Source organism: Amblyraja radiata, chromosome 3, assembly GCF_010909765.2.
Source record: "Amblyraja radiata isolate CabotCenter1 chromosome 3, sAmbRad1.1.pri, whole genome shotgun sequence".
In the NCBI taxonomy this organism is placed as follows: domain Eukaryota; kingdom Metazoa; phylum Chordata; class Chondrichthyes; order Rajiformes; family Rajidae; genus Amblyraja; species Amblyraja radiata.
Genome location: NC_045958.1, coordinates 77,728,583 through 77,755,164, shown reverse-complemented (window position 1 = coordinate 77,755,164; position 26,582 = coordinate 77,728,583). Strand labels below are relative to the sequence as shown.

General features: G+C 42.8%; 1 protein-coding gene across 3 annotated transcripts in view; it reads right to left on the bottom strand.

Moving 5' to 3' along the window:
• Positions 1-26,582, bottom strand: part of musk (muscle associated receptor tyrosine kinase) — a 141,834-nt gene that overhangs the window by 45,752 nt on the left and 69,500 nt on the right. For all 3 annotated transcript variants that reach the window (XM_033018160.1, XM_033018161.1, XM_033018162.1), the window contains 7 exons: positions 25,327-25,590; positions 19,665-19,831; positions 18,505-18,528; positions 13,522-13,610; positions 11,525-11,684; positions 9,992-10,169; positions 7,600-7,797 (listed from right to left, as the gene is read on the bottom strand). In XM_033018160.1, coding sequence (XP_032874051.1) covers positions 7,600-7,797; positions 9,992-10,169; positions 11,525-11,684; positions 13,522-13,610; positions 18,505-18,528; positions 19,665-19,831; positions 25,327-25,590 — 1,080 coding nt within the window. The remainder of the gene's footprint in view (positions 1-7,599; positions 7,798-9,991; positions 10,170-11,524; positions 11,685-13,521; positions 13,611-18,504; positions 18,529-19,664; positions 19,832-25,326; positions 25,591-26,582) is intronic.

Below are 26,582 nucleotides of genomic sequence, written 5' to 3'. Positions count from 1 at the left end.
CTGGATGCTTTCAAGAGAGAGCTAGATAGAGCTCTTAAATATAGCGGAGTCAGGGGATATGGGGAGAAAGCAGGAACGGGGTACTGATTGGGGATGATCAGCCATGATCACATTGAATGGTGGTGCTGGCTCGAAGGGCCGAAATGGCCTACTCCTGCACCTATTGTCTATTGTTTCTTGTCAATAAGTCATATTTTATATATGTGAGAATCACCATCCCCTGCCCAAATAACTCACTGAGTATTAACTTCCGGAAGTGGCTGGCTGCTGCCCCTGCAGCTGCGGCTCGTCTGCAGTCCGTCTGTCTTTTTAAAAAATCAGTTTTCTTTTGTCCTGTTGGACGTATGTTTCAGTTTATTTTTAGTTGTGTATGTGTGGGAGGGTGGAAGAAACTTGTTTTAATCTCTTCCTTCGGGGAATGCGACCTTTTCTTTGTCATATCCCCGTCTCCGTCTCCGCGGAGGCCTAATCGTGGAGCTGGTGGCCTCCAACTGGGACCGACCTCGAGGCTAAGGAGGCAGAGCCAGGACTTACCAACACGAAGCTAGCCGACTTCGGGGCTGCGGTGGCACTGCGGCGGTGGCGGCCCGACTTCGGAGCCTCGGAGGCTTCGGCCGCGGGCCCAGTGGACGACAACGTCGGGAGCTCGCAGGTCCCAGGTTGGTGACCGATTCTCCAGAGCTCCCGCAACAACAGCTTCATCAGCTGGACTGGAGGGTGACAGCTTCAACCGCCCCGGGCCGCAGAATTTGAACCGGCCCGTTCGCGGAGCTCGGATATGGCCGCGGGACTTACCATCACCCGGCGGGGGGCCCAACATCGAAAGCCTGGATCGCCTCAACGCAGAGGGAGAACAAGGAAGGAAGAGACAAGGACTTTAAGACTTTTGCCTTCCATCACAGTGAGGAGGTGCCTGGTAGACTCACTGTGGTGGATGTTAAACTGTGTTAATTGTGTGTTCTGTTATTTTATTTTCTGTCATGACTGCAAGGTATGCAATTTCGTTCAAACTGAAAAGTTTGAATGACAATAAAGGATACTTTATACTTTATGCTTTAACTGTTTCATCGGCATACCACTGCATCTGGGGCACATTCTGTGGCGCACTGCCTGCTAGGTAAGAACCGCTGCCATTGCCAGCTTGTTTGCGATGTAAACCTGAGTGATCATACTGTGTGGTGGAAATCAAACTCCCTTGACTGTAGTCGGGACTGAGTACAGAATTGATTTCTTAAGTGCAAGTTTATGTTAGTCGTCTATTGCGTAAGTCAGTGTGTGTCTGTAATAAGTTCTACCTGATGACATTCCCATGAAACACCAGTATATGTTTTCCTGCATTAAAAATGATGCTAAACATATATTAATGGATTTGCAAATAATGGGAACACATTCCCATTAATCCTGCACCGACTATTGAACACTATAGGTCACTGCTTTTGGCACATCCTCCTGACGCTGTTCAGTGTTTTGGAAGCAATTCTGGAATGTTGTTTCACTATGAAATATAGGTAATGTATTTTATTTATATCTATGTAACTTCCACTGCCGTCATGTTGTCTCAGTTTAGTGATTATCTCTAAGATATCTCACGCAAGGGAATCATGAACTCAGAACAAACATTTCTAGTATGTGAGTCATTAAGTGATATGGCAGAGAAACAAGTCCTTTGGGCCACATAGTTCACGCCAACCATTAACCATTCATTTGCACTAATACTGCATTAATCCCACACTCATTAATTCCCCCCCCAGCTTCTGCCACTCACCTACAAGTATTGAGCTGACTGGGTTTTACTGTAAATCTGGAAATCTGGACTGATAATCCAGAGATCAACTCCAACTGCATAAACTGGAGAATTCAAATCAATATCAGTAAGTAAATCTTCGATTAAAATATTAGAATCAGTAACAAAACCATGAAACCAGGGATTATCATCACAAATTCTGATGCGGTAATATCTATTAGCAAAGAAAACTTGACAACTTAACTGTACATGATTCCAAATGCACCAATTTGATTACTTTTAGTTGCCCTCTGAAAATATTTCGCAACCAGCCAGTCCAAGGAATAAACAGAAACGTTCTTGCCAGTAGTGTTGACATCCTGTGAATTCTCTGGAAATAGCTCCAGAAACACACCAAAGCCCAGTCCACCAGGACGAAGCAGCTTGCTTAATTGGCACCCTGCCCACCATCCACCATCCACCATCCTAAACATTCCCTCCTTTCACCTTCGATGGATGGTGGAACATTGTGTAGCATCAGTAAATGCACTGCAGCATCTCTTGTGGCACACAGCTACCATCTTGGTGGGTAAGGGCAACATAGCTATGGAAACTATGAGGATCAAAGAAGAAAAAGTACTGCGGGCACTTTCCGTTGCAACCGCAAGAAATGCAACACCTGTCCCTTCACCTCCCCCCTCGACTCCATTCAAGGTCCCAAGCAGTCGTTCCAGGTGCGACAAAGGTTCACCTGTATCTTCCTCCAACCTCATCTACTGCATCCGCTGCTCTAGATGCCAGCTGATTTACATCGGCGAGACCAAGCGTAGGTTGGGCGACCGTTTCGCCGAACACCTCCGCTCAGTCCGCAATAACCTACCTGACCTCCCGGTGGCTCAGCACTTCAACTCCCCCTCCCATTCCCAATCCGACCTCTCTGTCCTGGGTCTCCTCCATTGCCAGAGTGAGCAACAGCGGAAATTGGAGGACCAGCACCTCATATTCCGTCTGGGGTCCTTGCGTCCTTATGGCATCAACATTGAATTCCCCCAATTTGGCTAGCCTGTGCTGTCTCCTCCCCTTCCTTCACCCTCTAGCTGTCTCCTCCCACCCTCCCATCCGCCCGCCCTCGGGCTCCTCCTCCTCCCTTTTTCCTTCTTTCTTTCCCCACCCCCCATCAGTCTGAAGAAGGGTTTCGGCCCGAAACGTCGCCTATTTCCTTCGCTCCATAGATGCTGCTGCACCCGTTGAGTTTCCCCAGCAATTTTGTGTACCTAAGAAAAAGTACTGACACTTTTGAAAAATATAAAAGTGGATAAGTCTCCAGGTCCTGACAGGATATTCCCTAGGACATTGAGGGAAGTTAGTGTAGAAATAGCAGGGGCTATGACAGAAATATTTCAAATGTCATTAGAAACGGGAATGGTGCTGGAGGATTGGCATACTGCGCATGTTGTTCCATTGTTTAAATAGGGTTCTAAGAGTAAACCTAGCAATTATAGACCTGTTAGTTTGACGTCAGTGATGGGAAAATTAATGGAAAGAATACTTAGAGATAATATATATAATCATCTGGATAAACAGTGTCTGATTAGGAACAGTCAACGGATTTGTGCCTGGAAGGTCATGTTTGACTAATCTTCTTGAATTTTTTGAAGCGGTTACTAGGGAAATTGATGAGGCTAAAGCAGTGGATGTTGTCTATATGGACTTCAGTAAGGCCTTTGACAAGGTTCCACATGGAAGGTTGGTTAAGAAGGTTCAATTGTTGGGTATTAATAGTGGAGTAGCAAGATGGATTCAACAGTGGCTGAATGGGAGATACCAGAGAGTAATGGTGGATAACTATTTGTCAGGTTGGAGGCCGTTGACTAGTGGGGTGCCTCAGGGATCTGTGTTGGGTCCACTGTTGTTTGTCATATACATCAATGATCTGGATGATGGTGTGGTAAATTGGATTAGTAAGTATGCAAATGATACTAAGATAGGTGGTGTTGTGGATAATAAAGTAGATTTTCAAAGTCTACAGAGAGATTTAGGCCATTTGGAAGAGTGGGCTGAAAGGTGGCAGATGGAGTTTAATGCTGATAAGTGTGAGGTGCTACATCTTGGCAGGACAAATCAAAATAGGACGTACATGGTAAATGGTAGCGAATTGAAGAATGCAGTTGAACAGAGGGATCTTGGAATAACTGTGCATAGTTCCCTGAAGGTGGAATCTCATGTAGATAGGGTGGTAAAGAAAGCTTTTGGCATGCTGGCCTTTATAAATCAGAGCATTGAGTAGAGAAGTTGGGATGTAATGTTAAAATTGTACAAGGCATTGGTGAGGCCAATTCTGGAGTATGGTGTATAACTTTGGTTGCCAAATTATAGGAAATATGTCAACAAAATAGAGAGAGTACAGAGGAGATTTACTAGAATGTTGCCTGGGTTTCAGCACCTAAGTTACAGAGAAAGGTTGAACAAGTTAGGTCTTTATTCTTTGGAGCGCAGAAGGTTAAGGGGGGCCTTGATAGAGGTCTTTAAAATTATGAGAGGGATAGACAGAGTTGACGTGGATAAGCTTTTTCCATTGAGCGTAGGGAAGATTCAAACAAGAGAACATGATTTGAGAATTAAGGGACAAAAGTTCAGGGGTAATATGAGGGGGAATTTCTTTACTCAGAGAGTGGTAGCCGTGTGGAATGAGCTTCCAATAGAAGTGGTGGAGGCAAGTTCAATGTTATCATTTAAAAATAAATTGGATAGGTATATGGTCAGGAAAGGAATGGAGGGTTATGGTCTGAGTGCTGGTAGATGGGACTAGGTGAGAGTAAGTGTTCGGCATGGACTAGAAGGGCCGAGATGGCCTGTTTCCGTGCTGTAATTGTTATATGGTTATACGGTTATAAGTGCACGGGCAGAACGTGACCAATGAAATCCCCTCTAGATCACATATCAAACTAACTTAAAAATATATTGCTCTCCATCACATCTGGGTCTAAATCCTGACACTGTGGATGACTTCATCGGAAAGACTGCAAAACTCAAGAAAATCCCACAGATCCACCATCTTGAGTACAATTAAGGATGGGAAACATACGCTACTGAGGCCCAGATCCCATGAATGAACAAGAATGGGACAAGTGATTTGTTTTTATTGTGTGGATTCAAATTAAGATTTAACCGTTCAGCAATTAGAATTGACCTGGAGCTATTTTTGAAACGGAATTCAGACTGGAAACACTCCCCACTATTTTTATTATGGATGTGCATTCATGCACAAGAGAAAATGCATACTGCTACTTGCCTACAAAAACAGGAAGGCCGTGGAATTTTTGTAGATTTATGTGCAAGGTTAACTTATTTTTATGTCAAAACAATGCAACAGAATGTTAATACAACATAATCTGAAAGATAAATAGAATCTGCCTTAAAACACAGCAATAAAACATTTGTTTATTTATGTAGGCTGATGAGGATTTGCTGCAATTAGTTGGTTGATACAGTGATTGGGTAAGTGCAAGAGATAGGGGCCTGCGGTCATTGACTTAACCTAGGTTAACGCTGCACTGCTGGACTGAGAAGGTGCTGCTCTGTTGAAGATGCCCTACTTTGAATGAGATGTTAAAGCAAGATCATTTCCACCCTCGCATTTGGATGTAGAAGATCCCGTCGCTCGATTTTGAACAAGAGCAGGACAATTATGCCCAGTATTCCGATCAATATTCACCTTCCAAGCAACACCATCGAAAAGCTGTTCTCAAATTTCTGTTTGTGGGAGCTTGCTGTGGCTGCCATATTATCCATATTAAAGCAGAGTCTACATTTTTAAAGTTATCATGTTAGTTGTAAAGTTCTCTGGAATGTTTTGTTTCTACAAAATTTGCCACAGATATTAAAAAACAATAATTGAATGCAAGTCTCTCTTGGACTTTTTGGGCGAATGTTTTACATCAGTCTGAAGAAGGGTCCTGACCCAAATGGCCTCCTTCCTGTTTTATATAGTTCTGTGCATTAAAACAGCTGCAATGTCAGAAAAGTATTGCCTGGATTGAAGCGACAATGATAAGGAGAGATTGGGTTTGTTTTCCTCTGAGTGAAGGAGGCCAAGGGGTGCCTTGAGTGAGGTATATAAAATTATGAGGGAGGTAGATAGGGCAGAAAATAAAAATCTCAGTCCCATTGTGGGGGTGCCTAAGGCAAATGGATGTAGATTTAAGTTGAGTGGTACAAGGTTTAGAGCAGATCTGAAATGGAATATATTAAAATGGGTTTAACATAGAAAGGAATAACAGGCAGCATAGTATGCTGAGCCAATGATTTGTTCCTGTGCTGTACATCTTCATAACTATCTATCAGCCTGCTGGAACAGGAACAGTGTGCTCACTCAATAGTTCTTTCTGAACCAAGTACCGTAAAGCATTTAGTCCCATACTGAGGTGATCTCCCCTGAAAGTGCAACGAAGTGAGTCATTTTTGTACAGTCTTTCTATAGTGCAGCCATCAGTTTAGTTGATGGTGGAACACAACGATGAATCTCACCTTGGCAACTTTGGCGGTGACCCTGTAACTGAGCACAGGACATGGCCATCTGAACAGATTCCTTTACACTTGACAGAGGCCAGAATGTCTTGGTTTGCAAGGCAAGTTGGCTGACGGGCCCAGTGACTCAACTGGCAAGCAGCCTCGACTAGTGGAACTTTGCCTAAGTGCGTATATCAATTCAATGTACAGCCAGCCAGTGACGTCTACTTCTGCTTTATATGCAAATGGTTGTGAGCAGCTGTGTTATAAGGGCCAGAGTTCGAATAGTTGGAGACAAACAAGTGGTGATTTTAGTCATAGTCATCCAGCATGGAAACAGGCACTTTGGCCTACCGAGTCCATACTGATCATCAAACACCATCAACACTAATCCCATTTTTCCTGTCGCGTCCCTATCAACCCCCTCTTTCAACGATACTAGTGGTAATTTACAGCAGCCAATTAACCTGACAGCCAGTATGTATTTGAGACGGGCAAATGGGCGATGGGGTGGTGGAGTGGAGGCGGCAAAAATCAGAGTACCGGGAGGGAACCCACGTGGTGATGGGGAGAATAGACAATTCTGTCGTCGGTCAGCACCGGCGACAACCTACGTCATCCTGGCGACAACCTATGAAAAGCCAACTGTCGCCAAAATGTTTTGAGCATTTCAAAATCCAGCGACGACCATAAAAACGCTATGATTGTTTGGGCAACTGAGGAGACTACTCACGACCATACTGGTGACATCCCGGCGACCATGTGGCGATAGCCTAGTCGCCTGTAGTCACCTAAAAAATTGCCTAAGTGGGACAGGGGCAGTATAGAGACTCTACTCTTTCAGGCAAGCATAGAGGGATGCTGTTTCAAAGAACAGGGGAATTTCTCCTGACATCCTGGTCAACAATTAACACTCACACATCATCACTAGAAAGAAAATATCTGGAATTACCAAGTGGTGGTAGGGGGAGCATGCTTTGTGCAAATTGACTTCCACATTTAGTACACAAAAGGACACAAAGTGCTGGAGTAGGTCGGGCAGTGTCTCTGGAGAACATGGATAGGCGATGTTTTGGGTTGAGACTCGTCTTCAGATCTTCAATGAAGGAGGGTTTCAACCCAAAACTGTCCTATACACGTTCTCCAGAGATGTTGCCTGATTTGCTGAATTACTCTGTTACTATTTTGTGTGCTTTTGTGACTTCAACATTTTCTACATTACAACAGAGGCTATATTTCAAGAAGTATTTAGTTGTCTATAAAATGATGTGGATTGTGGGAAGCAGCATTAAAATGCAAGTCCATCTTCCCATTGAAGTTAGGATACTCTGTACTTTCCCCATGCTGAATATGAAAGAACTACTCACCTCGCCTGGAACACTCTTCCAAAGGCTCCCTCTCCGATATCCCGCACATATTCAATGTTATTCCTTGGATATTCGAGGCTGAGTAGCTTGACATTGAGAAGAAGAGGCAGGCGCTGGTACATTGGATTGGGGTGAAGTCTGTCAAGGAGCAGCTCTGAAGGGGGGGCTGCCAGAGTGGGGGTCTCGGTTCCTCTGTAACTGAGAAACAAAAGCATGAATGTACTCAGCACCTCCTGAAGAAAGGAACAAGCAAACAGTTGATGTATTGATTCATGTTTATGTCAAAGAAATAACAAAAAAATAGAATCTCAGAAAGATACATTGCAGGAGACAGTTCTATCCATTGCACCCTTGGTGAGCTTTTGATAAATTGAGTGTTAGTTTCCAAGTGGTCTGGCAAATTTCTCCTTTTCAATCATTTACCTGAATTCTTGTGGAAAAGTCACTCTCTTGGCCTTCCCAGACAGTACAAACTCACTGCATTAAATGCATTATGGTTAGCTGGGTTCCCACTTCAGAACCATTCATTTTGGTAAGTAGTCTTAAATCTGTGCCCTCTGCCCTCTGGATCCTCCAGCCAGTTGAAATATTTTCCTGCTATCTTGCCTTTAAAAATAGTCATAATTTTGAGCAGCACCATTAATTCTCCGCTTAAGCTTCTCCAGTGGAGCAGAACACCACAATGGTCTGAAGAAGGGTCTCGACCCGAAACATCACCTATTTCTTTTCTCCAGAGATGTCTGACCCGCTGAGTTACTCCAGCATTTTGTGCCTATCTTCACCATATCTCTCATCATCTCGGGGAGTCCTCATCTGAACCCTCACAAATATCTTTATGTTTCTGCCTATGCTTGATATAATAACTTAAATAATAAGAGCAGCAGTAGACCATCTGGTGCTTAAATCCTGTTTCATGATTCAATAAGATCATCGGTGGATTGATTCTTGGCATCAATTCCACTTTCTAGTTTGTTTCCAAGAACCCTTGATTTCAGTCAGAGTTACCTCACCTCCACAGCTCTTTTGGGGTAGTAAACGCTAAAGATTCCTCATCCACTGAGAGCAGTAATTTCTTCTCATCCCACTTGTAAATGGGCATCTCTTTATCCCGAGATGTTGCCACTCATTCTAGATCTCCTCAAAACATCCTTTCGACATTTGCCCTGTCAGAAACTCTCAGCAACTTACATCTTTAAATAACAATACCTTCATTTTTCAAAACCTCAGTATAGACCCATGACACTCGACCTTTCATCATAAGATGACCCCCTTTCACCCCAGGAATCACATATCCTTTGCTAAATGACAGGTCACAATTCTACGTGATCCTTAAGTTGTTGTCACCAAAATCCTGTCTAATTGTAACAAGAATTCCTGACTTCTGAACACCATCTTTCTTGTAATAATGGTTGACATTTCACTTGCCTTCTTTATTACTTGCTGCACATGCCTGGTACTTTTCCTTGTTTGTTTTATAGAGGCTCAGACCTCTCTGAACACCAGCATTCATTAGTCTCACAACGAACACTTAAATAACAATTTGTCTTTTTCTTCTTCCTGCTACTGTGGTAACCTCACATTTCCCCAGATTTTTCTCCATCTGCATTTTTTCCTACTCAACTAATCTGCCCATATTCCATTGCAAATCTTTTGAAACCTCCTCACAATGCTTTACATTGTCCATAAACTCTGATTCAATGCTTTCAGTGCCTACATCAATATAATTGATACAAATCACACCAATCCCTGTGGCACCCCACTTATTACAACCTGAAAATGACCCTCCCCCCACACCCCCACATCAGTCTGAAGAAGGGTCTCGACCCGAAACGTCACCTATTCCTTTGCTCCATAGATGCTGCCTCACCCGCTGAGTTTCTCCAGCATTTTTGTCTACCTACGATTTTTCCAGCATCTGCAGTTCTTTCTTTAACATTTATACCACCTCTCTGTTTTGTCAATTAACCAACCCTCCACCCATGCTTGTATCTTACTCTCAATGCTGTGACCCCTCTCTTGTGTAATCAATTCTTAGGTGGTGCTTTATCAAATACCTTTTGTAACACTAAACACCCTATATCTGCTAGTTCCCCAGGCAACACAAATAATTCTAATACAGGTCTGAAGAAGGGTTTCGGCCCGAAACATTGCCTATTTCCTTCGCTCCATAGATGCTGCCGCACCTGCTAAGTTTCTCCAGCACTTTTGTCTACCTTCGACTTTCCAGCATCTACAGTTCCTTCTTAAACATAATTCTAATATAGATTTCTATTTTGATTTTCCTTTCATAAAATATTCCAACCAGGGATTTCTGAAGGCTCACCATAACTTCATGCTAAATGGATTCCAAAATCACTTCATGCCCTCATGTCAGGTGGGAAATAAAACTTACCTCTTTCTGGTCTGCCATTCCTTCTGGCGACGATGGCACGTGAGAATTATAATTATCAACAGCACAGAGGCGGCAAAGCTTGAGATTATGGAAATGATGATGGTCATTGAGTAGGTGGCAGAAGCGCTGGGATTGCTTGCAGTTTCTGTTTTAGGTTTCACTCCTACATTCGAGGTAACTGAAAAGGATAATCAGATTAGTACAGTGTATTAAGTACACTACCAGCGACTTAACATTGGATATGGTACTACAGAGGTTAAATTATTGTGCAAACGGTAATGGAGCCTTGCTAATGATCTGGAGACACGAGTCCAAATTCCGTCATGGAAAAATGAACTTATTATGACTTTAAGTATATAGGAGGAGGTTATTCAGCCCCTTAGTCTTGTAGCACTATTCAATTACGGCAGTTAGTTCCATTTATTCATCCTTACCAAACAAAAACCTATTACTCACTGTAAAGAAATGTTCCAGCTGACTCCCAACCTCAACAATTTTTCAGTGGAAGAGAGTTTTAAGTTTCCACTCCCTTTGTGTGAAAAAAAGTGTGTCTGTTCTTTTACAATTTCTGCTCTGTGATCAACTGTTAAGTTTTACTCATCATAAAGTTCAACAGACTCTTCAGTTGCCACTTGCTCTATTTGATAGAAGTGCCTGCCGTTCCTTTGGCAATTCCCTACTGAAACAATGTTACCACACATCATGTAACATACATACGATTGCCATAACTTGTGGTTTATGTACTAAACAAGTTCATATTTTATAATCTTAACACTGCATGGTCTCAGGTTTAACTTGCATCAGTACAGCAGACTTTCCTAAAAGAACCAATTCCCATTACAGTGAAAGTCTGAGCCCAGTGTAAGATTACTTTCCACTTGCTTATTTCTGATGATTGATTTGTGAAAGTTTATCTATGATTCTCCTACTTTCTGGAAGCAATGCAGTGTTTTTTGTATGGAGGAAGTGATAATAAACATGCATTTCTATACCAACGATAAGGATTTTGTCTTCCTAAAGTGCTCTACAGCCTGTGATGTGCTTTTCCTCATATAATATAGGAAATACACCATCTAATTTGCTTTCAGCAAGATTCCACAAACAGCAATGTGGCAATGACCAAATAAGCTCTCTTTCTGGTGCATGTTCATTGAGGACACTGGAAAAAAACTCATCTGCTCTTCTCCTAAATGGTCCCACTGGATATTTGTCATCCACCAAAAAGCCTCAGTTGAAAGAGGGCTCCACAGACAATATAGCGCTCCCTCAGTAAATCACCAGGGGTGTTAGCTTGGCTCTTTGTGTTCAGACCACTGGAGTGAGACAAACCCACTAACTTTGGACTCAGGCGATGTGCCCAGATTTCCACATATAGGTTGTGGTAATATGCGTATTATTTCTGACAAATAACGTGGTTTTGTTTTGTGTACTTGGGTTAATTGGATGTTAGCCCAAGTTCTTGCGTGACATTTCAGGTTGTTTGTAGTTGTGATATTGGTCATGCACAGCCCTAACATAGATTGAAATACGTACCATTGATACATAGGGGCACATTGCAAAATTCCCATCGGATGTCACGATTGGTGGTGTAGCACCAAGGACTTTCACTCTCACCTCCTGGGTTACGGCAGAAGTTGTCCGAATTGGCTAGCTCAGGAAATACCTCTGGCAGACGCCTATGGAAATGGGGAATCTGTAACAGGGGAAGAGTGAGGGAAGGAATGAAATTGTTTACTAATTGCAAATGTACAGTCATAGGATCAGGCACAAGGTCTTATCATGCAAGGATAAACATGTTGATGGAACAACAGGGGGAATATCTTTGCAGCAAGCACAATCTGAGTTCAATTCAATGTTGTATAAATGACAAAAGACAATAGACAATAGACAATAGGTGCAGGAGTAGGCCATTCGGCCCTTCGAGCCAGCAATGACCTACTCCAATGTGGAAAATAACATGGTGTTTAGTTTAGTTTAGTTTAATTAGTTTAGTTTAGTTTAGTTTAGAGATACAGCGTGGAAATAGGCCCTTTGGCCCACCGAGTCTGCACCGACAGCGATCCCCGCACATTAACACTACCCAACACATACTAGGGACAATTTTACATTCATACCAAGCCAATTAACCTACAAACCTGTACATCTTTAGAGTGTGGGAGGAAATTAAAGATCTCGGAGATAGCCCACGCAGGTCACTAGGTGAACGTACAAACTCCTTACAGACAGCAACCGTAGCCAGGATCGAACCCGGGTCTCTCGCACACTAAGGCAGTAGCTCTACGGCTGCGCCACTGTGGCGCCCCACCACACAATCTCCACTGCTCTCATCCCTCTTCACTTCTAATCACAGCAAATCTTCCTCTTCCTTTCATCCTCACATCTTATCCAGGCTTCCCATTTAAAAATTATAGATTGGTGTTTGCCTTATTAACAACAATGCAGTACTTAGCCTTGCAATCCACACAAAAGAAAGAACGCAAAGCCTGCACAGCACAGATGAAATAGAACAGGAATTGAAAATCAAAATAGACCCTTTATTCATCTTCCTTTCTCTACACATTTGTTTCCAGGCTGTTGCAAGGAGATGAGTACGAGGAGATCAGCAACCAGAGCAATGTCTTTCAATGAAGCATTGAGCCCCCCCCCAGCAGGTCGGCATTAAAGATCTAATAATATTATTCTGAAAGCGCATAGGGGAGCTCTTTGTTGCGCCCCAGCGAACATCTGTATGCTTTAGTCATTATCACATGCAGTTTGGAAGAACCTGTTCTGCATTAATTACTTTACAATGTTCCCACGTTGTAATGGAGACCAACAGGTTGGCTGTGGAGAACGTTGAGAGTCGAGAGGGATTAATAGATACTTTACGAATAAATTCAAATCTTTCTAACATGTAAAATTTAGATCATATGAGTAAGTACATATGAGAACACCTAATTTAGATTCTTGTGGGTTCAGACCCATGAGTCAGTTAATTTATTTCCCCAATTGACTGTTAATGTCAATTAGACCTTCTCTTGTTGATTAGATTGGCTGAGTCCAGAAACTATAACTAAAGATCTATAGATGTTTCCATCACTGGCATCAGAACATGAGACAGGAGCAAGAGGTTTGATGGCTCTAATATACTTCCACGAGGGGGCGAAGATTAGTTGCCTGTTTATTTCCAACACAACTAAGGATATCGAGTTTATCGTTCTGTTTTTACAGTCTGCAGTAGTGCTACCAAGCTTGTTGGGCCTCAACTGCAGCCCACTTGGTATTGGCAATAGCAATGTTTATAGAGTGAAGCTAAACCTGTTTAGATCATTCATGTCGTCAGACATGAAGTATTGTTGTCAATCTACGGGAAGTGGTGTAATATTGCAGTCAATGGCGCAGAGGGTTTCAGCATAAATGTGTGCATTGAAACTGTAGCTGAATTAAGTATATAAGCAGAGGAAAGTAGTGAGCGGTGATGGAAACGCAAGTTGATGTTCCATGCCAATTGTGTGCATCGATTCCTTGGTGCAATATCTGCAGATACTAACCTGCTCACTCCACTTCTGGCAGAGAATGCCCGATGTTGTGGTATTCACCAAACCCTGGTAATACCTCCCATTGTCGCTGTAACACTTTCCTGCAGAAATGGGGACGAAAGTGAAAACATACAGAACTACGAAGTGTAAACATCATTTCTGAATTTTAATGTTGGGAAACTCTGCCTGGTGCTTTCACCATGTTGAAATTGTTCCCGACTTCAGAGCTGTGACTGGGGAGTCGTAATCAGGCTTTAACTCTGCAACTAGGCCTTTACACTTGGAACAATCGCATCGATTGTCATATCTTCACACTGCAGGGGGTGGGGAAGGGGTTGATGAATATCAATGCTACACCATTGGTTAAGCATAGCATTCATCATAACTTCTCCATCATTGTTTAATTTATGAAAAGCAGGAATTCCATAGAGAGTTTGCACAGTAGAGTTCTTTGGTATACAATCTGAAGATGTTTACAGTCTAAGGAAGTTTAGTTTACAGTCTGAAGAAGGGTTCCGACCCAAAATGTTGCCTATCCAGGCTCTCCAGGGATGCTACTTGACTGCTGAGTTGCTCCAGCATTTTGTGTCGGTTTTAGGTATAAACCAGCATCTGCAGTTCCTTATTATCACATTCTTTAGTTTGCACCTGACTTCAAAAGCATCTTTGCTCCAACAGTTTTATTTCAGGCCTGAGGTCATTTTGGGTGATACTTCTTTCTGGTTGTTGTAGTGAATCTAAATTCACACAGAGCCAAACATAATCACATGTGTAATCTTTCCGCGGAGATCAAGGTTGACGAACTGCCACTAGACATCAGTCCACTTGCTCAGAGCTTCACTTGGGTAACCTGATCTAAGTTACTCGAGAGCAGAAGATCTGAATCAAACAAACAGAGACAATAAAGACTAGGGAGCTGAAGACCGAAAGATTCATAAGTTTGTCAGCACATAAGTCATGGGAGCAAAATTGGGTCACTTGGACAATCGAGTCTACTCCGCCATCTAATCTTGGCTGATCCACCTTATCCTTTCAACCCCATTTTCCTGCCTTCTCCCTGTAACCTTTGAATCATTACAAATTGAGAACTTGTCAATATCTCCTATAGAAATACCCAAAGACTTGGCCTTCACGGCCCTCAGTAGCAATGAAATCTACAGATTCATCATCCTCTGTCTATAGAAATTCATCCTCATCTTCTTCCTAAATGTATGTCCTTTTATTTTGAGGCTGTGCCCAATTGGTCCTGGACTCTCCCACTAGTGGAAACATCCTCTCCACATCCACTCCATCCAGGCCTTTCATGATTTAGTAAGTTTCCTTACCTTAGAGATACAGCATGGAAACCGGCCCTTCAGCCCACCGAGTCTGCGCCAGCCACCGATCACCTGTACACTAGTACTATCCTGCACACCAGGGACAATTTACAATTTACAGAAGCTAATTAACCTCTACGTCTACAAACCTAAACGTCTTTGGAGTGTGGGAGGAAACTGGAACACCCGGAGAATACCCCCGCGGTCAACTCCATATTGACAAGCATCCGTAGTCAGGATCGAACCCGGGTTTCTGGCGCTGTAAGGCAGCAACACCACCACTGCACCACTGTGCCACCAAATGAGGACCCTCCGCAACCTTCTAAAGTCCATTGAGTGCAGGCCCAGCGATGCCAAAAGTTCATCAATCATTTACCCCATAATTCCTGGGATAATTATTGTATACCTCCTCTAGACCCTCTCCAATGCCAGCAAATCCATCCTCAGATATGGGGCCCAAAACTACTCACAATACTTTAAATGTGGTCTGATCAGAGCTTTATAAAGCTTCAGCATCCCTGCCTTTATATTCTACTCCTATTAAAATGAATGCTAACATTGCATTTGCCTTCCTTACCACGATTCAATTTCCAAATTAACCTTTTGGGAATTCCGCACCAGTACTCCCAAGTCCTTTTGCACTTCTGATTTCTGAATCTTCTCCCCTTTTAGGAAATGGTCTACCCCTTTATTCCTACTACCAAAGTGCATGACTACACACTTTGATAAATTGTATTCCATCTGTCACTTCTTTACCCACCCTCCCAACCTGTCGAAATCCTTCTGCAGATTCCTTATTTCCTCTGCACTACCTGTCCCTCCACCTATCTTCATATCATCTGCAAATACGGCTTCAAAGCCATCAATTCTCTCATCCAAATCATTAAAAATCAATCTCTAAACCCGCGACCGTCAGCAACCGCAGAGGTCTCATAAAGCAGACAGCTGAAGGTAGGTTGTATATTTTACATTAAAAGGGCTTCTAAAGATCCCTTTATACAAAATTAATATTGCGAGTAGCTCAATTTGGGCCCATTATATCGCGCCAGTATTTTTCTGGGCATTTTGAGGCACAAATCTACCGCAATGTGAACGTTCTAACCAGCGCGTTCCACAGGGACCCACTGGAAAGCTGATTTAAATGGGCATTTATTTACAGCAATTGAACACTAAATTCCTTCCATTTGGTCTATAAATTAATGTAAATGAGATTTAAAAATCATGTTTTATTGTGAATTATTGTGAATATTATTTGGACATTTAGGCTATTTAAAATGTTAATAATTTATTAAGAAATGGATAGATGTTTAGATCTAGTAATTGAAGTCTGAAATTAGCTACAATTAGGTAACTAACTAATTATATGCTTTAATTTCAGGTCAATACAATGTGAAAAGTAGTGGACTCAACACCAATCCCTGCAAAACACCACGAGTCACCGGCAGCTAATCAGAAAAAAAAACTTTATTCCCACACTTTGCCTTCTGCCTCTCAGCCATCCTTCTATCCATACTAGTATCTTCCCTCTAAAACATGGGTTCATCTTATTTGCCAGCCTCATGTGCAGCACTTTATTAAAGGCCTTCTGAAAATCCAAGTAAACAACATCCACTGACTCTCGCTTGTTATCCTGCTATTTACTTCCTCAAATAATCCCAACAGATTCGTCAGGCATGAACTCCCCTTCACAAAACCATGCTGACTTCGGCCTATTTTATCATGGGCTTCTAAGTACATCCTCAATAATGGACTCTAAAATCTCACCATCCACTGAATTCAAGGTAATTCCTCCTTTTTTTTGGCCTCACTCCCTTCTTGACCAGTGGAATAACATTTGCATTTTCCAGACCTCTGGACCAATCCTGATTCTAGTAATTCTTGAAAGATCAGTACTAATGCCTCCACTATCTTTAAAGCTACCTATTTTAGAACCCTGGGGTGCAGTTCATCTGGTCCAGGTGACTTTTCCACCTTCAGACCTTTAAGCTACCCAAGCACCTTCACCTTAGTAATAGCAACTCCACAAACCTCTGCCCCCAGACTCTCTTGAATTTCTGGCATGTAACTGGTGCTGTGAGGCCTGATGCAAAAAAACATATTCAATTCATCCACCTTATTTTTTCTAATTAATACTCGTTTCAATTATAATCATGTTATGGGTAAAACAACAGCCAAATCATGAACCTCAAAGTTGCAAAAGCATAAATCATGGAAGGTATTAATATTTGAAAGTGCGAAACCTCATCCAGGAATATTCAGATCAATTCAGTGCCTACAGAGGATATATCATGTTTCACAGTGTAGTCTTCTTTGTGTTACTGTTGTTGAAGAATCCCCCTTCCATTTGGGAGTTAATTTAGAACAGAGTTAAACTAAGTAACACTGACAGGGGAATATGTAATATTAAAAAATGTATGTGTCCGTTCACTCAGCCCTGACATCTTCATTTTATTGTAGCTTTAATGTGGTAAGTTATCGTGGGGAGGGTCAATTAAAAATCTGATTCTGAACAAGTCAAAGTTGCAGGTTTTATAGAGCATTTAAAGGAAGGGAGCCTGAACCTGACCTCCAAAGCTGAGGGCCCCAGATAGATGAAGGCACGGCCACAGTGGCGGTGCAATGAAACCCCCGAATATCAGGATTGAGGGAGAGTTCAGTGGACAGAGTGCAGGGACCTCAGAGGGTTCCATCGGGACGACAGATGGTGCAATGGGCTAAGTGTTCGGCTGGCAACCGGAAGGTAGCCGGTTAGAATCCCGCTTGGAGTGCATACTGTCGTTGTGTCCTTGGGCAAGACACTTCACCCACCTTTGCCTGTGTGTGAATGTGTGTGAATGTGTGTGAGTGATTGGTGGTGGTCGGAGGGGCCGTAGGCGCAGATTGGCAGCCACGCTTCCGTCAGTCTGCCCCAGGGCAGCTGTGGCTACAGAAGTAGCTTACCACCACCGAGTGTGACTGAGGAGTGAATGAATAATGCGATGTAAAGCGCCTTGAGTATTAGAAAGGCGCTATATAAATCCCATCCATTATTACAGTGCTGGTGAAGATTATAGAGATGGGGGTCATGGGAAAATCCAAAAACAAGGATGAGAATTTAATGCATCAAGACTGGTAAATAATCAACAATACAAAGCAAATTAAGTAACTCATGTTGCCCAAAGCCATCAGCTGGACAAGATGTATAAAAGGAAAACAATAGTGAACCAGCTAAAAGAGACTAAAACCCATATGCACATTACTCATACAATAATTAGTAATGTAATGATAATTGCTGCACGCGTTTAACTCTCAGTTTACCTAGGTGATATATTTGTATTCACAGAATAACCGTAACTCAAACAATATTGTGCTTTGATGTAGACGGAATGTTCAAGCTACTTCATAGAGGACATTGAGCAGAAACTGGAGCCAGCATTAAAGAAATGGATCTTGAGGTTTTCAAAGGTTTAGTTTGAGCTGGCAATACAACGTGTTTAATCTGCTTTTAGTGGTCCCCCTAATCAAACTTATAAAGTCATCCCACAAATGATTGGTTATGTACACATAAAGATTGCTTGGAAAGGAAAGCAAAAACAGATATAATTGTAAAATCTGTTTTAGTAATTCAATAGTCCTCCAAAGAACTTGGAATCATGGTTAACAAGCAAGTTGTAAAATTGAGGACAGTTTATTTACTTACTAGTAATAAGTCCTTTCTTCATTTCTGCAAGAATAAAGGGGAAATAATTAGGGAATATTGGAGCATAAGGATAGGAGATCATCAACCACGTGAATGTGTTTTGCCATTCAATAAGAATATGGCTGCTCTGTGACCAGACTCATGCACCTGTCTTTTCCTCGTATCCATGAGCAAAATTTTATCAGTTTTGGATCTCAGATTAAATTGACCCGGCACCAACTGCTATTTATGGAAGAATTCCAAACATCCAGCGCTTTGTATATGTGTAACCATCTCGTAACTTTACACCTGAAACTTGTCTTCAATAACTCTTACAGACCTCTACAAATGCACCAAATACTGTCAGGTTGCATCACAACTTGGAATGGAAACAGCTCTGCCCAAGACCGCAAGAAATTGCAGAGTTGTGGATGTAGTCCAGCCCATCGCAGAGACCAGAGTCCCCACCATCAACTCCATCTACACTTCACGCTGCCTTGGAAAATCAGCCATGATCACAATGAATGGCGGTGCTGGCTCGAAGGGCCGAATGGCCTCCTCCTGCACCTATTTTCTATGTTTCTAACTTAATCAAAGACGTGACCCAACCTGGTCATTCCTTCTTCAATCTGCTAACTTCGGGGAGAAGATACAGGAGTTTCAGAGCACACACCACCAGACTCAAGAATTGCTTCTTTCCCTCTTTTATCAGACTTCTGAATGGTCTTTCCATCTGCGAGGGTACTATTTGATTCATCTCTACCCCATTGCAGGCATTGGACGTTGCCTCTGAAACTGATGTACCTCAATACTAAGAACTACATTCTGCTCTACATATTGTCCACCTTGCTCTACCTCGTGTACTTGTGTTTAACGAGTGTATTTATTGATAGTATTCTTTGATTTGATTAGGTAGCATGTAAAGCAACCTTTCCACCGTACCTTGGCACACGTGACAATAATAAACCTAATCTTTCCGAGCCCTGTAGTCCCTAATTAGCAGGAATAGTTTAATTCTGTCCACCTTCCATTCAACCCCACAACCCCCACCCCACCTAATCCCCTTTAAAATCAGAATACTTTAGATCACCCCTGAGAATTATAAATTAACTGATTCTGACATTGCCTTTTTAGAGAATTAGTGATGTGAAACCAGTTCATCCCAATCAGTGGATAGTTACCAAGGAAGGAGACTCTGGTGCAGGCGTCTGGGTCATGGTGTATACTGGGAAGCCTTTGGCAGTCTGGTAGATTCAAACCCGCAGAATAAGCTCGTTTGCGTGAATTGTCCTCCATGGAGAGCCATTCTTTGTAACAATAAAGCTCCTTCACTGCCAGGCAGTGCTCACTAAAATTGAGGAAAAAAAAGAAGATTTTATTTGTGGGTCCCCCTTTTAAAAGAGTAATAAATAAAACAAATAACTATAATAATACAACAAATATTTTGGTTGACTAGCATGAATATTTTTTCACAATAGATAGATCTTTCACAAATCTATAGATAAAGGAAGAATTTGCATTCTTAAAGCACTTTTTCCCCCTCAATTTCAGGACACTCCAGTGCACCATGCAGCCCATCAGATATATTTTCTTATGCGGTCACTGTGATAATTGTGGACTCGCAGATGCAAGTCAGGAGATTTGTTATCAGTGTCAGTCGAGTGATAAACATGAGCTGGACACAGGGTTTCTGCTTCAGGTATCACCCTGAAGACCCCGAGTGGCACAGTGGTGCAGCTGCAGCCTCATGGCACTAGAGACCCAGGTTCAATCCTGACCTTAGGTGCTATCTGTGTGGAGTTTACATGTTCTCCCTGTGATCATGGGTTTTCAGAGGAAACTGATGCACCAGTTTCCTCCCACACTCCAATGACATGCTGGTTTGTAGGTTAATTGTCCTCTGTAAAATTGCCCCGATGTAGTGGATGCAGTATTCAGTATTTACTTTAATGTCATTTTAACTGAGCACTTACATACACAGATGAAACAAAAAAATTGTTTCTCAATCTCAGTTCAGTGCAGTTAATAAAAACAGAATAAATACATGTAGCTTTAAAAATTAAAATTACCATATCTAAAATAGGCCTAAAAATTGAAATAAAAACAGACATTCCGACCGAACAGTGGCTTTGCTTTGACAGGTGTCTAGCTGTCAACGTATGGGCGAGCTTAGATGTGTTGGTGTATGGTATATGGGGAGGGGACACAGTCCGTTAACCAGTCTTATTGCCTGTGGGAAGAAGCTGTGGAGCATCCTGCTGGTTTTGCAGCTGATGCTCCTGTACCTCTTCCCAGATGGCAGAATGGAGAAGATGTGGTGTGATGGATGATAGGGGTCATTTATAGAAACATAGAAACATAGAAATTAGGTGCAGGAGTAGGCCATTCGGCCCTTCGAGCCTGCACCGCCATTCAATATGATCATGGCTGATCATAATGGAGATGGCTCTGCTGATGCTCCACTTCTGATAGATCTCCAACAGGAAAGGGAGTGGGGCACCAATGATCTTACTATAAGTACTTTAAGAATGCAACATTGGGATAGCATAGTACTAATGTGAATCAATGGCCAATGTGGAACCGGTGGGCTGAGGGTCCTATTTCCATGTTATATCTATCAATCAACCAGGTGCAGGTTTATTGTCATCCCTGAAACACAGCACTGCTAATATTGGATTATTCCCTTGAGACTGCACTGCTGCATCAGCCAAGGTCCAAACACAGATCGCTGGAGTGGGAACTCACAATCATCTGGCCCTGGTAGTGAGAGTATTGAGAACGTTATTTTTTGTATCCAGATGCCTTGATTAACAAAAAACTAAATGCCAAGCGGTCAACCCATTTACTATATTTCACGCCGTTGACCACTATCAAGAGAGGACAAAGAAAATTCATGGGAGTTCATTAGAAAAGATAGTAAACAGCCCATTTAGTCAAAGTAGAAATTTATTGATTAAGGGACAGAATACTTGGAATTTAGACGGCAATCATTCTGAAGAAAGGTCCTGACCTGAAACATCACCTAACCATATTTTCCAGGAATGCTGCCTGACCCGCTGAGTAACTCCAGCACATTGTCACTTTTTTTTTGTCAACCAATAACTGCAGTAATTTGTGTCTGCCGTAAATTTATTCATGATTTTCATGCTTCGGTCTATGTAATGGAAAAAGATTTGGACAAACTATGGAGGACACAATGGGGTGAAGCATGTGACTGCCTCCTCCAATGCTGAGGCTTGGATTTAATTGAGGTTGATGGGGCATGTCCGCATTCTCTCTGTCAGCTGGCTGTCAGAGCCAGGACGTTGGTCCATTTCAACCTTGTGTCGTCAAGTCTACATGCACAAAACTACAGCTGATGAGAACTAATAGCCAATGAACCCAATAATGTTCAGAACCGAATGGTTGTCCAGATACCTCAACCTTAATGGAACCATGGGAGGGTGTGTTCTCTCCAAGTTTAGTTATCACAGAAGTGTAGATAGCAAATTTGGGATCTTCCATGCAGTTACAGTGAATAGAATTGTTTTTGATATGTGGCTGTTGTTGTGTTATTGGTAAAAGAGGAAGCAATTGCACAAAGCATGTTACCACAATCACCAATGTGCTGACAATGTGATCGTTTGATTTTGGTTGTAAATTAGGGATAGATATATCGTAAAGGCACCCGGGTGAACTCCACTGATCATCTTTGAACCAATGCTTTGAGATTTTCTTTGAACAGCTGGCAGACAGATAAAGCCTCAGTTTAATGCTAAGAACATAGAACATAAAATATAAAACATGGAATAGTCCAGCACAAGAACAGGCCCTTCAGCCCATAATGTCCGTGCCGAACATGATGCCCAGTTATACTAATCTCCTCTGCCTGCATGTGATTCATACCCATCCATTTACTGCATATCCATATGCCTATTTAAAACCCTCAAAACTCACGATAGTATTTTCCTCCACCACCACCCTCGGCAGCGCACCCATCACCCTCTGTGTAAAATACATGCCTCGCACAAGTAACATTAGCAAATTTGCAGATGACACAAAGCTGGGTGGCAGTGTGAACTGTGAGGAGGATGTTATGAGAATGCAGGGTGACTTGGGCAGATGCATGGCAGATGCAGTTTAATGTGGATAAATGTGAGGTTATTCACTTTAGTAGCAAAAACAGGAAGGCAGATTATTATCTGAATGGTGTCAAGTTGGGAAAAGGGGAAGTACAACGAGATCTGGGGCATGCAGGTACAGCAGGCAGTGAAGAAAGCGAATAGCATGTTGGCCATAAAAAGAGGAGTTGAGTATAGGAGAAAATATATCCTTCTGCAGTTGGACAGGGCCCTAGTGAGAACACACCTGGAGTATTGTGTGCAGTTTGTGTCTCCAAATTTGAGGAAGGACATTCTTGCTATTGAGGGAGTGCAGCTAAGGTTCACATGGTTAATTCCCGGGATGGCGGGACTGTCATATGCTGAGAGAATGGAGCGGATGGGCTTGTATACACTGGAGTTTAGAAAAATGAGAGGGGATCTTATTGAAACATATAAGATGATTAAAGGTTTGGACACACTAGAGGCAGGAAACATGTTCCCGATGTTGGGGGAGTCCAGAACCAGGGGCCACAGTTGAAGAATAAGGGGTAAGCCATTTAGAACGGCACTGAGGAAACACTTTCTCACATAGTTGTGAGTCTGTGGAATTCTCTGCCTCAGAGGGCGGTGGAGGCAGATTCTCTGGATACTTTAAAGTGAGAGCTAGATAGGGCTCTTAAATATAGCGGAGTCAGGGGATATGGGGAGAAGGCAGGAACGGGGTACTGATTGGGGATGACCAGCCATGATCACATTGAATGGCGGTGCTGGCTCGAAGGGCCGAATGGCCTACTCCTGCACCTATTGTCTATTTCCTTTAAACATTCTACCTCTCACCTTCAAGTTATTCCCTTTAGTCTATGACATTTCCACCCTGGGAAAAGGGTTCTGACTGTCTACGCTATCTATGCCTCTCATTTTGTATACTTCTGTCAGGTCTCCTGTCAGCCTCCGGCATTCCAGAGAAAAAAATCTAAGTTAGTCCAATCTCTCCTTACAGCTAATACCTTTGAATCCAAGCAGAATTCTGTTAAACTGTTTCATTTAAATGACATGACCGTGATCCTTCAGTGAAGTACCATCACTGGAGTTTTGTGCCCACAGTTCTGGGCAGGAGTCTGAATGACAACCTTCTGGCTCAGGGGCAAAGACATTACCTTCTTAGCACCAGTTTACATATGAGGTGCAGTCTTGGTCTAATGCAGATACTTCAATGTTGCCTTGAATCTGCATCCTGTGGTCAACTGGCCTGACAATTTTTGCCTTGGTGCAGAAAAGTGGCAAAGCAATCTGCTCTCCAGCTCTGATGTACTCTGACATGTGCAAGGAATTCACAAACTGCCCTCTTCCGCAAGAGAAAGACATTCAAATCCCTGTAGAACTTTAACAGTTCCAACAGAAGAACCTAGTACCTAGAATTCAAGAAGTGAAAGATGGAGCAATAAAGGAGAGCTGTTGGAGGAACTCATCAGTCCAGGCAGCATTTGTGGTGGGAAATGGACAGTCAACGTTACAGGTCACGCTCTCTGATGCTTTGACCTCACTACATTTCTTAACTGTGTCCTTAACTGGATGTGAGACAGTTTGAGAATGCAATAAGGATTCTCCCCCAGACTCGCTACCACAGCCAATGTCCTTTGCATCTGTAGTCTCTTGTGCGTTCAAATAAATGATTGAGTCTATGTTAATCCTTATATCATTCTCAAACGGTCTCACATCGAGTTAAGGACTAGAAAGTGCAGTGAGTCTCAAACATAGGGAGCATAACATACAGTGACATCCTGCATGGAGAAATTAGAATGATGACTTGTTGCCGTACAGTTCATGGGAGTCACATTGGGGGAGCTCCATGTTCTTCCATCAGTAGCAAACCTTAGCCCCAGTGCCCATCGACAGTATGTGTTCACATTCCAAAATGTTATATGTAGACTTCATCTGACTCGGGGAGAGTTAAAAAGATCAAATATATACTGGAAGGTATCCAAGCTGGCGTTTTACCTATTGGCTGTTGATGTCAATCCTCATTGTGTGTCACAGTCTTATCTCATAACCAGCGGCTTGGATTCAAGACCTGATCTAGATATGTGACTGCAAAATCTAACCGAGGGAATGCTGGACTGTCAGAGATCTCACCTCTTATAACAGAGTTTGAAAACATGCTCCCACTTGCTTTCTCATATGGAAACATGACATTGTTTTGAAGGGACAGGATGACCATTTCCTATAGCTGGACCAATATAAACCTGTCCAGCAAAATCACTGAAAGAGTTATTAAAAGGTAGACAAAAAGCTGGAGAAACTCAGCGGGTGAGGCAGCATCTATGGAGCGATGGAATGGGTGACGATTCGGGTCGAGACCCTTCTTCAGACTGAATGAGGGATCACAAGCCTGTCTTTGCTATGTCACAAACACACTTTAAGAAAGCCACTTCATTGTGTATGGTGTTTTGGTCCTGACACCATGAAACGCACTGTGTAAATGTAACCTTGCATTCATTTTAAGTCAGAGATTTCAAATTTTCAAATTTATTTAAGGAACCCATCAACCCATTTATCTTAAGTGGATCAAATCCTACCATGCCGTGAGAAATGCCCAAGGTAGACCATTGGCTAATGTTGATAACAGTAACATAGGATTAGGGAATCCAAGGAGACCCTTCAGCCCATCATGCCCGTGTTTTCCAACCAGTTCCTCTTTCCTGCTTTCTCTCCAGCACCCTGAAAGCTCCCAGGATCTTGAACAGCTCTGCAACAAGCTTACCGGCACACGGGCTTGGGAGTTGGACCCAACCCTGATGGATTACAGTCCTGGTAAATGGAGTGGCAGAGTAATGACTCTGCAGCTGGTTTGCACAGCAAGCTCACGCCATCCAACTCCGTCCACGTGCTCCTGGCCATCATCTCTTGGGTCCCCTCTGCATCGGCGTAAGAGGAGTTGAAGAAAACCAGCTTGCCCTTCCCCAAGAGTCCTTGGCATATTTCTCCACGATATGTACTGCAATAGCCCATATCACCTTTGTACAATCTGAAATCAGAAACAGACTTCCGTTGAAATAAGGAGGACAAAGCTAGGAAAGATGGGCATTTGTCACCATTAGATAAGATAGATAGATAAATACTTTATTAATCCCCTTATTCAGGGGAAATTCTGATGTCCTTGCAGCACACTAATAAAAATACAACACAGTATTCATAAAGAAATTCAACACCAAAACATCCCCCCACAGTGATTCCCACTGTGGGGGAAGGCACAAAGTCCAGTCCCCATCCTCTTGTCCACCCATAGTCGGGCCTATTGAGGCCTCCACAGTCGCCGCCACGGCGCCCGATGTTCTCGCCGGGTGATGGTACACCGGCGTCGGGAGAACCCCCAGCAGCTTGGGGTGCCAGGAACGGCCGCCTTCCCACCGGAGCCTGCGGCTTCCAAGCCAACAGACCACGCCAGACGGAGCTCCGCATTAGCCTTTGAAACCACCACAATCTTTGGGATTTCAGTGCATGTGCAGTTTTAATTGCAAAGCTGCCGTTAGTGACTTACTCAGCGTTTAGATGTTTAAAGATAGAATACAGAAACAGTTCTAGATGTTTAAAGATGGAGCATGGAAACGGCCCACTGAGTCCATACCAACTATTGATCATCCTAGTTCTATGTCATCTCACTTTCACATCCTACAGCTAGGGGCGATTTACAGAATCCAATTAACCAACCAACCAACCAGCATGTCCTTGCACCTGATAGAAATGTATAAAATTATAAAGGCATAGATAGGGTAGGCAGCCTGAAATATATTCCAGGGGTGGAAATGTCAAAAGACTACAGGGCATAGCATTAAGGTCAGAGGGGGAAAGTTTAAAGGAGATGTTTGGGACAATTTTTTTTACAGAGGTTGGTTGGTGCATGGAATGCACTGCCAAGGGCGGTAGTGGACGTCCGTGCCTGGGCGCGGTTAGAAAGGGAATACGCCCTGTCTACGGGCACCCTGAGGGAGATCCGGAACCGCTGGGCTCCGCAGGGTG